At 43.9% G+C, this 15,760-nt stretch overlaps 1 protein-coding gene across 2 annotated transcripts in view; it reads right to left on the bottom strand.

Annotated features, from left to right (window-relative positions):
- LRRCC1 (leucine rich repeat and coiled-coil centrosomal protein 1) overlaps window positions 1-10,985 on the bottom strand; it is a 53,190-nt gene extending 42,205 nt beyond the window's left edge. Inside the window, exons 1-6 of one of the 2 annotated variants that reach the window (XR_016441472.1) lie at window positions 10,740-10,985; window positions 5,757-5,962; window positions 5,377-5,442; window positions 4,521-4,688; window positions 589-755; window positions 279-485 (exon numbers count right to left, since the gene is read on the bottom strand). Coding sequence is in view for 1 of the 2 variants with exons in the window: in XM_090040258.1 (XP_089896384.1) it covers window positions 279-485; window positions 589-755; window positions 4,521-4,688; window positions 5,377-5,442; window positions 5,757-5,962; window positions 10,740-10,804 (879 nt within the window). In the remaining variant the exon portion in view is untranslated. The remainder of the gene's footprint in view (window positions 1-278; window positions 486-588; window positions 756-4,520; window positions 4,689-5,376; window positions 5,443-5,756; window positions 5,963-10,739) is intronic. The other variant, XM_090040258.1, reaches the window with a different exon arrangement.
- Between the last annotated feature and the right edge of the window lie 4,775 nt (window positions 10,986-15,760).

The following is a 15,760-nucleotide window of genomic DNA, read 5'->3' as shown; positions in this document are numbered from 1 at the left end:
GAATTTAGAAGGATCTTTCATTTAATTTGGTATTGAAATTTCTACCACCTAATGTAGCTATCATCTACAATTTTTTAAGTAGGCTATGTTGTCTTGTCCTCTACATAGTGATAGTCTCAGTTTCTTCCCAAATCAGTGTATAAACATTAATACAAATTTAATTTCCCCACTGCATGCCAGGTAGTCAGTAGAGACAAGCTCTTTCATTTAGTTTTTATATGGGTACACTTCATTTTATAAATACATAATAAAGGCCATGTTTGTGGAAACCTAATTACCTTTTGCAAAAGCTGTGAAATTTGATCCTCTAATTTTCTTATTCTCATCTCACTGGGTATGCTATTAAGTTTAGCTCTTTCTGGTTCTGAAGAAGCTGGCTCTGTAGAAGAACTGCAGGTGCTTTGCACTGGCATATTTCCACGTTGCCGAAACCGAGCCAACACTTGGTCGATGTGAGGTGTGATTACTGGCAAGTCAATGCAATTCTATTTAAAAAAAAGAGTTGCATTACTTTAAGCAAGTGTATCCAACATGGGAAAAATAAAAATGTATACCCTAATTTATACTTGGGAGGAAGGTTAAAAGTACCTGGTTATCATTTAATGGGGAACTGGATGAAGCCAAGCAATCTAAAAGGCCTTCTAAACATTGCAAATCTGAATTCTCTTCAGTTACATTTACTGGCTCACCAAATATATTCCTTCCATCTAGGACTGTTAGCTGGGGCAAAGTCTGTAGAATGATTTCTCTGTAACCTTCAAAGAAAAATGTTGTGAATGATTGCATTTCAACATAAATAAAAAAGATTTTTATCTGTCTGTAGGCATCCTACCATTCATTAAAAAAGACAATATGTAACATTAAAAAGTTACAAAACAAACTCTTAAGGTGCATATCCATATGGTAATACCATGTGGAGATATAAAAGCTAGCTGTACATGTGTTGGCTGTGGAGCTAGAAACAGTATAGCAGCATTAGCCCAGTGAAATGCAGATTAATGCAGCTATCCTGCTTCCAGTTCTGGCGCTAACAAACGCAGCATGTTTTTTACCAGGCTCCAGAATCTGAGTTAACATGCTAACAACCAGCCCAGGGGATCTCTACATGGCACTACACTGCTGGGTACACAAATGTTGAGGCTGTTAGATGAGAAATTGTCCACAATGGATGTCTTCACTAGTGAACATGTTGTAGTTGCACGTGATAAACCCTTAACACACTTGCTGCACCACTATTTGCACAATTAAAGTGGGAGAACCACACCAGTGCAAAACACACAGAAGTTTACACAAGAAATATATATTTTTTTTCATTTTAGGCGCCTAAGTCTCATTTTTCAGAAGTGACATGTTATTTTTGGAACTAGAATTAAGTATAAATCAGTCTTAAGTTATTTTAAGGTATTTAGGTACAGATAGACACTTTGGCAGGATTTCCAAAGCACCCAGATGCAAGCCATTCCAAACATTGATCGAGATGCAGCGGCAGCCATTGATTTCAATAGGAAAGGTACAGCTTTCATCAATTTAAATATGCCTAATCACTTGCCTGCTCTTAAATTTGGCAATTGTAGTGTGCCTGCTCTCAGCTTTTCTTACTCATTAAGGCTCATTGCATTGCTTTTTGCATAACTTTATGTCCAGCAAAAATCTTGATACTGGCACTGTATAGCACTGCATCAAGAGCATTTTGTATGGGTTAGAAGGATTAACAACTCACTCCATATACTAGGTGTTTTCTGATCACCAAATGGACTCACTATACATAGCTAGCCAACACTATATTTAATTTACTTGAAAAGTAAATATTTTACCTAAGACTCTTTACTCCTTCATAATTCATCATCAGGGATCCATGTTTTCCATTTGCAGGAGAAAAACACAGATGCAAGCCATTCCAAACATTGATCGAGATTTTCTCCTTTAAGGGAGAAAACTGCAGGAAACCACAGGTTTCCCCTTGCAGGCTGGGAGAATTCCAGCCTGCAGGGGGCTGAGGGGAGCAGGTGGAGGGGAATCACAAGCAGGGGGCACCCACCATGTGCACGTGCATGCACACACATGCACACAGCAGCCAGGCAGCATGGTGCAAAGCAGTGGCCACAGGTAAGTTTATGAGGGAGGAGGGATAGGCGATTTGTGGCCAGACTGGCACAAGCAGGAGCTGCCTCTGTGGCCCAGCAGGTGGGATCCAATGCGGAAAGGCAGAATGGGGTGGCGAGACTCCTTGCTGGCACTGGGGTAGGCTTCCAAATTGCTTTAAAATAGTAAATAGATCAATAAAACATTATGTTCAACTGATACCTATATACGTGGTGGCATTTCATTTTAATTGTGGAAAAATGTGGATTTGGGGATTTTTAAATCAGAGCATTTTGGATTTTTAAAACAGAGAAAACTAGGATCCCTGTTAATCATGACTACTGCTGTTAAAGATGGACAAAACAAACCATCCTGGAATAGTAAGATTTTAGTCACTTACACATCATAGGTCAAGAACAACATCAGTCATACCCAGAACTTAATTAAAAGAGGTAGTCACTGGTGTTTCATATCCAAGATCTCTTCATTAACTATTTCAGTGCTGTCACATGTGAATCTAATAGGAGCCAACTTACACTTATGAATAGACTTCTTCTACACATTCTTGCATACTCTGACAATATCAGCTCCCCAGATAGTTCCCAGACCTAAGCTATGTACATATGCACAGGTTACTTATGTAAGTGACAGTGCTGAGCACAGGTTACTTATGTAAGTGACATTGTTGTAGTTGGGATGGTCCACAAATATATATTGATGGTCCAGGAACATTCAAGAGGCAAGGACTCTTGGGGGCAACATCTTTTATTAGACTAGCTGCATTGCTGGGATAGACTCGGACAAGCATTGCATCTGAAAGTGTATCTACATCTATCATAACCATGCAGTTGGTGGAATAAAAAAAAAAAAGGAGGCATAGCCTACAAAAATCCTTTCCTTTTCATGCAGTTGCTTTTTTGTACAGTACCTACACCTTTACCATGGTGTTTATACAGAAGTCCTACCCTTCACTTTATAATGAAACTGTCAAGTGCTGATTTAAATTTAAAATGTCAGTGTTCATTATTCTTGAATTATATGCCTCAAAGGGTGGGGGCGGGGAACAAAAAAGAAACCCAAACACAACCTGTTCTCCATCCCAAACAAGATCATCCACTCCCTTCATACAAAGAGAAATGTTCCCCTCTCCATTACCAAAAAGCCATTGGTTCTCTGATTAAATTTCTTCTATATTATAATATTGTTCAGTTTAAATACTCACATCTTTAATTTTTTCTTTTTCATCTAGAATGTTACAGGCTACATGAAATTATGAACTAACACAAATGATTGGTCATTTTAAATTTAGGCTCATCCTGTTCTTAAGTGGTATCAATGAACAGCGACATTTTGCTGTTGGAAAATTATGACCGGTACTTTAAGAGATGCATGCACAACTGAAGACAGCATCATCCATTTTTTTTTAACCTATCACACTAGCACCATCAACAGTTTAAAGGACAAAGTCACATTCTATTTATGTTCTGTCACCTCCAAGCGTGTCGGGAGGATTCAGTTACCATTCTACTGAGAAGGAATTTTTTGCTCAGAAGTTGTCAAACATGGTCCACAGTGTAGACTCCATGCTTGTTTCTCACAACCACACCACGCACACGTGCAACTAGAAGCCTGACTACAGGAATGAGTTAGAGCAGAAAAATAAATATTAGGAAAGAAACACTGTCTCTAGCTGCAGTATAGCATCAGACATCCAAACACAAGATGCAGACCTAAAGGCCAGCCACCAGTCAGGAGGTCACCAATTGCTGCTTCCTGAAACATAGCTTGACAACTGCTTCTCTTGATACGAGAGTTTAATTTTTTATCAGACTTTAATAAGTGTAGCAAAAAAATTAAGATTGCTAGTATGATGCAGGCATATTTTATAAACAAAAAGGAAAAAAGGCCTTCTTCTCCCTGAGTACAATGTGACAAACTATGGAAGTCTGCCCCCAGAAATAGAGGGAGCTGATTTTCTGCCCAGGATGGAAGCACCCTGCATTGATTTTAGTTCCACTGTGCAGCAGCTGAGGGAGCCAACTGACTTTATGGCTCATTGTTCTGTACTCCACAGGTATTAAAAAAAGAAATCATCTCTCCTTTTTATAATCTTGATATTCCACTATCAAGATAAGATTCCTAAGGACGTGTTGTATGTGAGGCAATATGGTATTTCTGTAACAATTACGCCTGTGTTAAGGATCATATTTAAATATGATTACTGTCAATTAAAAATATAAAAAAATAGCAACAATTACCCAAGATTAACAATTCAGATAGCATATACCCGAGAGAAGAGGGATCAGAATTTAGATTTCTGTAAGATGAGCACTCTACTAAGTTGCAGAGTCTCTATCACAGATTTGCAAGGCACAAAAACTACTGACTTTTGGATAGCAAATAGATTATAAAGTAACTATACAATAAGTTATCCATACCTGTTATGTCACAGATTGGATTATTCTTTCCATTTTTTTCTAAAGTAAGACTAGTCAAATAGTTCAGTCCTACCATGCACTGGAATAAATGGTTAATGTTACTTATGCAGTTGCTATGGAGATCAATGTGACTAATCTTATGACTGGTTCCACCCAGGTATAGAAAACCTGTAAAATAAAGTGGGGAAAAGGGTAGAGGAAGAGGTAGAAAAAAAAAAGACAAAACAGTGATTTCCATTCTAATGAAGCAGTGATACATTACTTAAAAACCAATCTTTCTGAGATGAGTTAAACAGCAGTTTTCATTTTTTATAAAACCTCAAACATTAAAGATCCTCAAGTAAATGTAGCTATACCTCAACATTTTTGGAAATAGCACTCTAAAAAGGCTGTTAAAAAGGTTAAGAAATTAAACATTATGTACATTGTACCTTTCTAGCAACAGCTCCAGAAAGGTCACTTCAGTTTAACTGGTTAAGTCAGAGGCGGCCAGCCAGCAGCTCCGGAGCCACATGCGGCTCTTCAGAAGTTAATATGCATCTCCTTGAATCTCTGCACAACCACAGTGACCAGCTTCCACAGCCATTAAGTCACATCACATGATGCGACTGCTCGCATATTACATATTACAGTGGCTCTTTGGTAATGTACATTGCTAAATTCTGGCTCCTTCTCAGGGTCAGGTTGGCTACCCCTGGCTTACGTCTTCTATGTGGGCACTTGCATGAGCTTGCTTCAGCAATGGTACTAATTTCCTGAGCTAACCACTGCTGTTGCAGTTGATAGCCTTTGAAAATAGTATAAAATACCTTACCAAATCTAAGTGTGATAATATTTTATTGCCAAAGCCACTTACCACTCAGATCATGTATACGGTTGTATGACAAATTCAGTTTTGTTAAATTAAGCAGTTTGTCCAGTCCTAAACAAAGTGAAGGAAAAAAATTAGTGTAAGAGCTTTAAAAAAAAACAAAAAAAAAACAACACTCCCCAAAATCAACCCCCACTGCTTTCATAAGCAACAGGATAAGTAGTTTTGACAGGTAAAATAAGGAAGACTATCATATTGTATGCTACAAGTTATTTTAATGTCAAAAAGTCTACTGGTAAATATTATGGTGATCTCAAATTCAGTAAATACTTGCAATCTTTCCTAAAAGAAATTTTAATACAACTTTTAGAAAAGTTCATAAAACATGTGAAAAGAAAGAAAACCAAGATTAAGCAAATACTAACCCTCCACTTTTGTTATCAAGTTACAGGACAAATTTAGGGTGCGCAGATTAGTAAGAGCACTTAGTCCTTCAATCTTGTTTATTTGATTAGATGACAAATCTAAATGCTGCAAATTCCACAGGCAGCCAAGCCCTTCAATCTTGGAGATCTGGTTACAGTGTAGGTTGATTGTATGAAGTTCTGAGTTTAAAGATAGCTCCAACAAACTGTAAATTAAAATATCCAGTTTTAATTAAGAAGTCTTAAGGCAATTAAGTTAAAATACATAGGTGTAAACCTCAAAATAATTAGCATATTAAGACATGCAAATCAAAATCTTGAGACATCAGTATTATTTTTCCCCTCCAGTAGAACAGTATCTCTCAGAAAATCAAAGTAATCTGTTTTAGATATATGGTTCTCAAAATGAAAAAACTTAAAAATATTCCGCTGTATTTATGTACGTCTGATCCTTCCCCACAGAGTATATTAGAACCTGGAAAATTGACAGGTGTAGATCCCTTAGTTCCTGCAGAAATGAGGGTTGGCAAAATACCCAGGTGTATAGACAAATGTAGCAAACAACTGTGCAGGACTGCAAAGGGCCTACAGGAGAGTGAAAAAGCAGTGGTTAGACATAGATGTCCCATTTAGACAGCTTTGCAACTTATTCTTGAATCAGCAACCCACTGCAAAACTGATCTTAAGCAGTTTGATTCTATTGTACTCTGTTGAAGTGCACAGCCTTGGGATTAGGCAGACAAGGAATTTTTCCATTTAAAATGCTACCCATGTCCTTCAACCACCATGGCTTCAACCAACAACTCTATAGCCTTGGGATTGAATTATCTGCACTTAATGCTCATTGGCAATGCTATCAGTGGCATGGCACCAGCAGCTCTGAAACTGCCCCGCTCCAGTCAGTTTGAAGGCTTCTAAAGAGTAATGTTCAGGGATGTTACTAGAAGCCTTGGAGTCACTGGCTAGAAATGGACATCACCAAATGAAGTGGATCAGCTGGGCTGCAACATGCTGCAACACAACCGATTCATTTTACTGGGTGAAACATCACCTCTTGTCCTGTCCTTGATGGTGCAGGACAAGGGGCATTGTGATCTCCCTGCTTTCGTTGCCCAGCTAGACCTGCTCCTTAGAATCATAGAACCAACAAGTCGGAAGGGACCTAGACAGATCATCTAGTCCAACCCTCTGTCATGGGCAGGAAGGAGCACTGGGGGTGGCAGGGGTCATAAGGCCCCAGCCAGGTGCCTATCCAGTCTCCTTTTGAAGATTTCCAGGGAAGGTGAGAGCACCACCTCTCTGGGAAGCCTATTCCAGGCTCTGGCCACCCTTACAGTAAAGTAGTTCTTCCTAATATCTAACCTAAACCTATCCTCCCTCAGCTTGTGGCCATTGTTCCTGGTGACTCCAAGGGAGGCCCTGGTGAACAGACTTTCCCCGAGTCCCTGCTGGTAGCCCCTGATAAGGTTGTAGGCAGCCACAAGATCCCCCCTCAGTCTCCTCTTGCGGAGACTGAAGAGATTCAGGTCCCTTGGCCTTTCCTCATTGGGCTGGCCATGGAGACCCTCAACCATACGAGTGGCCCTCCTCTGGACCCTCTCCAGGTTCCCAACGTTCCTCTTGAAGTTCGGCGCCCAGAACTGGACACAGTACTCCAGCTGCAGCCTGACCAGCACTGCGCAGAGGGGGAGCAACACCTCTCTGGACCTGTTAATGATGCACCTGTTGATGCATGACAGGGTGCGCGGTTGGCTCTGCCTATTGCTTCATCACATTGGTGACTCGTATTCATCCTGGAGTCAATCATGACTCCAAGATTCCTCTCTGCCTCAGTGCTACTGAGAGGATCAGCTCCTAACCTATAACCATAATGCTGGTTCCCTCTCCCCACGTGCAGCACTCTGCACTTATCCTTGTTGAACTGCATCCTGTTCAGATCCGCCCACTTCTCTAACTTATGCAGGTCTGCCTGGATGCAATCCCTGACTGCCGGTATATTCACTTTACCCCACAGCTTGGTGTCATCAGCAAACTTGAACAAGGTGCACTCCACACCCTTGTCCAGGTCGCTAATGAAGATATTGAACAACACCGGCCCAAGGACGAGCCCTGGGGGACTCCACTGTCCACACCTTTGCAATCACGGGAGAGCAGGTCTGGCTAACTGGGGAATCCTGACTCCCTCACATATGGAGAGACACTTGAGATTTGCTGGAGTGCCTCTTTGCAAGCAGGGAATATAGGCAAGTGCTCAGGGGGGTTGAGAGACTCTCAAAACCTCAAAGCACCTGCTGGGAATGGCAGGAGAGGCTGCCTGTACTCTTCCACCACAGAGATAATAGATATCTGCTGCAAAAAAGCAGCAGAATCTATCATCACCTTTTGTTGTGCCACTGATTTTTGTCTGATGTGGCACAAAGGGCACTGATGTCTATTTGCTCACCATTTGTGATACCATAAACATATTTATGGCCGCACAAATGAGACATCAGTTGACATCTTTTTCCACTCATTGTAGATATTAGGGGTGCCCGATAAAGATTTTTGGGCCGATATTGATGGCCAATTATTAGCAAGCCATATCGGCCAATACCAATCCATTTGCAGATGTGCAGCCTCACAGCTTGGAGATCAGTGTCCAACTGGTAAGTCTGTTGGGGGGGTACAGATTGAAGCCCCTGTAGTGAGGGAGTGGGGCTGCGGCAGGGACAGGTACTACACAGCTGGGTCAGGGTGGGGCAGGGCACAGGACAGAGCACAGTTCATCTGGGGGGAGTAGAGGCAGGGGCAGAGGCTGCACATCGGGGTGGGGTTGGGCACAGGATGGAGCCACGGCTCATCTGGGGACCATTGGGAGGCAGTGGGCTCCTGCCACTGTGTGCATCTGCAGAGGAGGAATGGGGCGCGTGTAGCCCCCAGATTTGTGTGTTGAGTAGAGGCAGGCTGCCTTCTGTGCGCTCTGGACCAGAGGCTGTGGCAGCTTCTTCCTGGCGAGGGTTTGGGGCTGTGCTTTGACTGAGCAGGATGGGGGGACTACAGCCACCCCAAAATTCTCTGTAGCCCACCCCATAGTACCCCTTCCAGTACCAATACTGCCCACCCAGCCCTCCCTACTGGGAAGTGGACAGTGCAACCTCTGGCCCCGAGTGCACAGCGACAGCCATCTCCCCCCCTATGCACACATCTGGGGGGCAGGTACCTCCCATGTCTCTCTCAGGGATGCATGCAATGGTGGGAGCCCCCCCACCCTGCCGTGGACGAGCCGTGGCTCCATCCCATGACTCACCCCACCCCAGCTGCGCAGCGCCTGCCCCTGCCCCACTCCCTCTCTCACCACAGGGGCCTCAATCTGCCCCCTCCCCCATGCCCATTCCCCTCCACAGACTTACTGGCCAGATGCTACTCTCCAAGCTGCCAGGCTGCATTCCTGGGTGTGTGCATGCTATGGCTGTGCACATGCACATGGCATTTATTGGCAACATTATCAGCCACAATGGCCAAAAAAAGCTGACTGCTGATAATGTCAGTTTTCCTTTTATTGATGCCAATACAATATGGACTAGTAGACAGTTCTCTAAAAATACAGGCTCACTTTGCAGCAGTAACTAAAAACATCAAGAGAATGCTGGAAATCATTAAGGATAGAATCAAGACCAAAACAGAAAACATCATCATAGAGCAGTAAGGCTGGAAGGAACCTCTAGAGATCATGTAGTCCAGCCCCCTCCCTGAGGCAGGATCATCCCTATCCAAACCATCCCATACGACTCCATTATCTAACCTCGTCGTAAAATTACCCTCAACCCCGACACGGCACAAGACCGAACACCTAGGAGTGCACCAATAAAGGTTTTCTTGACTGATACCATTATCTAACATTTAACCAACTGACTGCATCAACCAATGCTGACTGATAACCAATATTGTAATAGTGCAATGACAGTTGCTTTGGCGCAGCTTTTTCTTGCCTCGCTTTTCTTTTCTGTAGTCATTTTTAGGAAATTGTTGTATTTGGTAACATGGCATGCCTTGAGGCACTGTATTAAGTGTGTTGTGTTGAAATCTCTAGTGGTGTTGCCTCCATGAAAAATATTTGCAGCGTGTACCTGCAGTCAGTTGTTCTGTTGTTCCTTTCAGTTACTTCATATTGCACTCCTCTGAGACATATTTACAGCTGACAAAAATCGCATGGTGCACACCACAGCAAATATATTCTTGTCTCATCGTTTATGCGTCACATCACTTCTTGAGTCAGAAGGCATAATTATCAGTAAACATTAACTGAAAACATTATCGGCTACCATGTTCCAAAACACCCAAAAGCCGATAACATCATTTCTCTTTTTAACAGTGCCAACCCAATAGCCAACAGTGCACCCCTACTAACACACTAACTTGGTACACGCAAAGCAGGAAACTACTGCAGCCAACGTCCTGCTTGTTAATATATGTTGAAAGGCCCCCAGACAGAGAGGCCTGCAACCACCACCCAACAGAAGCAGCATGGGGCTTCATGCTGCTGTCAGGTCAAGTTCATTGGGTAGATGTGATCGCTTTTATTATATCAACTGAATCATTGGAAAACAGTTCTTTGCAAGCTTTTGGGCACAAAATTCCTTAGTCGGGAGACTCTCCCAGTGCCTGAAGAAGAGTGTTTGTGCCCTAAAGCTTGCAAAGAACTGCTTCCCAATAATTTAGTTGGGCTAATACAAGAGATCACATCTACCCCCAAAAAACAGACCAACATGGCTGCAACCAATGATCAGGCCACTGTGTCACTGCACGGTGCACCACACACAGTGTGTGCGACTGGTCTCACACCTAACAACGGAAGCGGTGACGTTTGAAAGGTGCAGACCAGCAGCAGACACGGCCCGGGGCACGCGCCCCTGGGGAAACCGCCTCTGGGGAATGAATGGAGGCTGCCGAGGTGGGCGGATGAAGCCCACTGCTGAGACTCGCGGCGATCCCCGCCCCGCTCACCTCCGCACGCCCCTGTCCATGAAGCTGAGCTCCCGCGGGCAGGCCCCGTCCCCGGCCCCGGCCATGCCGCAGCAAGCCCCGAGCGTCACTCTGGCGTCTTCCACTTCAAACTTCCCTCCACTCCCAACGCCTGGAACGCTGGTCGCTACGACGCACAGCCGTAAACCGAACCGGTGCTCCCGAGCGAGGCCGAGCTCTGCGACTGGAGCGCGCCATCAAACGGCCAGGGACTGTGAGCATGCGCAGTAACAGCGGTTGAAGCTGCTACCCATATTCCGGCAGCCTGGCAGGGGTGCTTACGCTGGCTCCCAGGCTACAGATGGGATACACCCGAGGGATCTGAGCATGCGCAGAAGCAGCAATGGCAGCCGCAGGCCGTGGGGAGGCAGCGTGGCAGGGGCTTTCACGCGGGCTCGCCAGTGCGGGGAGAGCAGGGAGACCTGCTTTATTGCAAAGGTGCTCATTCCAGTCAGTTGCTGCCGGCTGCCTCGGGGCGCTTACACCTTAGAGCTGCTGAGTGCTGAACCCCGATGTTCAGGTTTATCAGAATCAACATATACGAGATGGATAAAATTCGTATGAGACCATATCGCTGCCGCCCCCCCACCCTATTTGTTTTTGCTTTTTCTGGGGTTATTTTAAAGGAGCTGCATGTCACAGTCTTTGGCCGGATAGTGATAGAAGCCGAGTCTTGCACCATAATGTGAACCCAAGAGCTGAGGCTTTAAGGCAGTGCTTCCTAAACTTGTCCTCAGCATGACCCTATTTAAATAGCCCCATTTCCTCAACATAGCTCCTCACAACCCACAGCCTCCCATCCCCATGTCCCCATCTGCCAATGTTGAGACCCCATTTGGGGTCACAACCCACAGTTTGGGGACTGCTGCTTTAAGGAAAACCTCAACCGCTGTGAGATTCCAGCCAAAATCAGCAGAGCGGACAATACTGGGGGCTTGTACTCACACAAACCTGGATTTCGGGCAATCACATAAGTTTTTACTGTCTTGAAGGTATAAACTGAAAGACTGATGTACTCACACCAGTGGATACACCTGTATGTAAAGAGAGAACTGTACTAATCTGTCAAATAGTCAGACATCTCCCTAGCTCTGGCCTCTTGTCTGGAAAGCCTGCTGGCCAACCTCCACACCCCTTGGGAATAACAGCTGTCTCATTTGTGCATGGCTGTTCTCGAAGGCATGTCGGGGTCTAGATCTGCTCTTTAAAAATGTTGGCTCATTGTATTATGAGGAGTATGGAGAGCTTTAGTTAAAGGTGAATTTCCAGTTAATCAAAGCTTAGCAAGACTGGCAGGGGAGAAGGGAGGGAGGGGAACAGTAGGCATTTGCTAACTGGCTTTTTATTTGGCTGACAATTGCACCGGTGCCGTTTTCATATGCTAGACTGCAAGCAGCCCATTCTGGAACATAGACACCTCTTTATATCCTTGCTGTGCAACAGGAATCAGAGAATCAGAGAAAATTAAGGTTGGAAGGGAACTCAAGAGGTCATCTAGTCCAACCCCCTGCTCAACGCAGGGCCATCCTCAACTATATCATTCCAGCCAAGATTTTGTCTAGCCGGGTCTTAATATCTGATGAGAAAATGTAGATCTTCTGCCACAGATTTAAAAAACTTCATATGCCATCAGTTAGTTAGTTATTTCTTAGGTTCATATCCTGGCCCTATCCAAAAGGCAGAGAGTGACAATAAGCAAACAACCCACAGAATTCCCCACCCACACAACCCAAGCACTCCGAAGTATGCACACACAGTTTTTCCTTATGCCAGCTCATGCACACAAGCGTTCATTAATATTTTCCCTGAATCAAATGTTGAGGAGTTTGTGACCCCTTGCGGAGCTGTTCCCAAAGACACAGAGTTGCTGTCAGTCTCAAAATTCATTTAGCATGCTGGGCACCCTGAGCAAGCTCAGAGGCCCCGAATAAAACTGTTAGAGGCGATTTATAGTTTACAGACAAGATGCGCGCGCAGGTGGGAATTTTCCACTGTGAAAGAAAACAAGATATCAGGTCAGTGTGAGAAAACTTTTAATTGTTTCAAAACTGGTTTTTGGCTGCATGCTAACTAATGGGGGAGGAGGGGGGCTGCATTCTTGATTGTTTCAGGCCTTAAGGTGACTAGGCCTGTGTTTTGTTAGCCTGTCCTTGAAGCACTGAGTCTGCTTTATAGTTAACTTTTTACACTATTATTTATGGTCTTGTTAGTAAATTTCTACAATTCCCCCCTTTGATCCTGGCCTTTAAAGGCTGGGATCACTTTTTACTATACTTAGCATTTAAACGCTTTTGGCACTTTAATACTTTAGCTTTAGACATTTTAACACTTTTTTTTATGTTATACATAGTATATTTGCAACATGTGGGTAATACAGAAGGTAGGGTTCCAATACATTGAATACAACAACAGGTTAAAATCAACAAACATTCAAGAGCAACAATAATAACAATGAGTTTGTGAGCCCATTGTAATTTGGGGAACCAGGATGTTAGGAGAGCCCATGCATCCTGTATACCCCAAGAGGTATTATTTGTGGTTATGGCGTGGAATTGACTAGCCATGTTTTGGATCTTATGAATATTTTTCAATACCTTTTCTGATTTATCTACATAGGTGCAGCAGGTATTATTGACTAAAGTACATACCTCTCCTTGATTAGCAAGAAGTAGGTCTAACACTAGGCGATTTTGCAAAGTAATATGAGAAATTTGAGTTACTTTAGTTTGCAGTTGGGTTAAGGCATCTGCGGTGTTATTAGCTAATACTTCCAGTGAGGCTGAAAGGTTTACAAGAGCCTTTTCAAGTTCAGAAACACCTAGCCAAGGTATGAACCATTGGGCAAAGGAATGGACTGGGGTAGGTCGCTCAGCAAGAGGGTTGAGGCCTGCTCCTCGTTGGAACTGATGTGGGTGGTTTTGGTGCCACCCTTGAAGCGATGTGTTTGGGTGAAAGTGTTATGTCTGGGATTACTACGCCCAGGGTGCACGTGCCATACCAGGTGGGTGGCAAATGCTTAAATGCAATTTTCCCACAAAGATAATAATGCCCCACATGTACAGGTCCATTACCTTGCCATCCGAGAGAGGATGGGTTTAAGGTTATTGTTATATTACAAGCACCTGCTGTGGCATTTTTTACAAACACAGCAAAACTACCCAGACATGGCTTGCAATAGCACACAGAATTTTTAGGGAGGATTACTTTATTAAGGAACCAGTATTTATAGTACCACTTACTGTCATTATGGGTGCTTTTGCTAATAGAAGAATAATTGAATGAACCAAGGCCAAGACCGATGAGAGGAATACCTATGCTGGGATGCTTGGGTAGTCGAGTACACACCCAGTAGTTTGAGAAGTTTAGGTTACTTGCGTAGGAATTGGTTATTTTTACAAGAGCGCTATGAGGCCATTTTACATTTTGGTTAGGATTGACAGCTAGTAATTTAGAAGATGACACTTGCCAAACTGAGGTCTCCATTCCACTTTTGAAATAGAATGATTGTTTCCCGGGGTTAGTAGTTTTACTTTGGATGTAAGCTTGACTTGCCTCTGTGTTGGGGTCTGCACACCAACTTTTATTGCTATTAGTGTAATACCCATACAGCTTACATTGACCTAGGGAAGCATTGGACCTGTACATGACAGCGGAAGCCCCTTTAGGCGGGACTTGATTAACTTTGTTTTGAACTTGTTTGGTGTTAGTATACCCTAGTTGGGTGCCAGGATAGACTCCTGCGAACCGGGTGAGACTGCAGGGGCACCCGATTAATGTGGGCAGACAGACTACTAATACAAATGTACTTATGGCAGTACTTGCAAGGCACATATTGTCCATTGACTGTTGGATCTCCGCAGCCGAAGGGGAGATGCACGATGAGGTTCCGTTGTGGTGAACACTGCAGGTTTTACGTGTGTGTGATGGATCCATGAATTCCTTTCAGCGATTTTGATTGCGGAGCGGGTGGTAAGTAGCACTTGGTATGGTCCTTTCCACATTGGTTTTAGGCAACTTTTTCATTGCGGAACATGGACCCGCACATAGTTATTGGGACTGAAGAGGTGTATCTTGCAATTAAAGGGTACAGGTTGCTGAACGGCAGCACGGCGCTGTAAAGAAGTAAGCTGCTTCTGCAAAGAAGTCACATAATGGGTTAAATTCTTATCCCCCGCTAGCAATCCTGTAGCTGGAGGAAGGAAATCATGGGTAATGGGGGGTGGATGACCAAACAAAAGCTCATAGGGAGATATTTTAACATTAGCTCTAGGCGCGTTTTGCGTAGCAAACAGTGCAAGGGGCAATGCCTCGGGCCACTTAATCTGAGTTTCCAAACACACTTTGCTTAGAAGGGTTTTTAGGGTCCGATTTGCCCTTTCCACCCCTCCAGATGATTGAGGGTGATAAGGGGTGTGAAGCTGCCTAGTGATTCCCAACCGTGTGTAAATTGTTTGTAAGACCTGGGAGGTGAAGTGACCTCCTTGATCTGTGTCAATGACTTGAGGTATGCCAAACCACAGAATAATGTCCTTTAGAAGTGCATGAGCGACTTGCTGATGAGAGGCATGGGTGGCAGGAAATGCTTCCACCCAAGGGGTGAGCTGATTTTGCACTACTAAGGCATATCTGTATCCTTGGCACCGGGGAAATTTGATGAAGTCTATTTGCAGTTGCTTAAATGGTTGATATGCCCAAGGTTGGCCTCCAGGTAGGGCTTTTCTTTTTGAGCCAGAGTTGAATGCTGGGCAAGTGGAGCAGACGCTGGTCACTTGTTTAGCCACTGCATGGATTTCAGGGGCAAACCAAACTTGGAGAATGGTTTCAGCTATGGCAGTTGCCCCATAATGACCTTGCCCATGGACTATTTGGCACAGGGGCCGCTGTAATATTTTAGGCAAGATGGGGCGGTTATTATTAGTGTACTACAGTTCATCCTTTGAATAAGCCCCATAGAGACGTTTTCAGTTTTTTTCTTTTCCTTTGCACGCTTGCTCATATTCTTT

This window comes from Crocodylus siamensis, chromosome 3, assembly GCF_052110815.1.
Source record: "Crocodylus siamensis isolate JL-2025a chromosome 3, ASM5211081v1, whole genome shotgun sequence".
NCBI classification, from domain to species: Eukaryota; Metazoa; Chordata; order Crocodylia; family Crocodylidae; genus Crocodylus; species Crocodylus siamensis.
The sequence above is the reverse complement of the archived record's forward strand: the minus strand, read 5'-3'. Positions and strand labels throughout refer to the sequence as shown.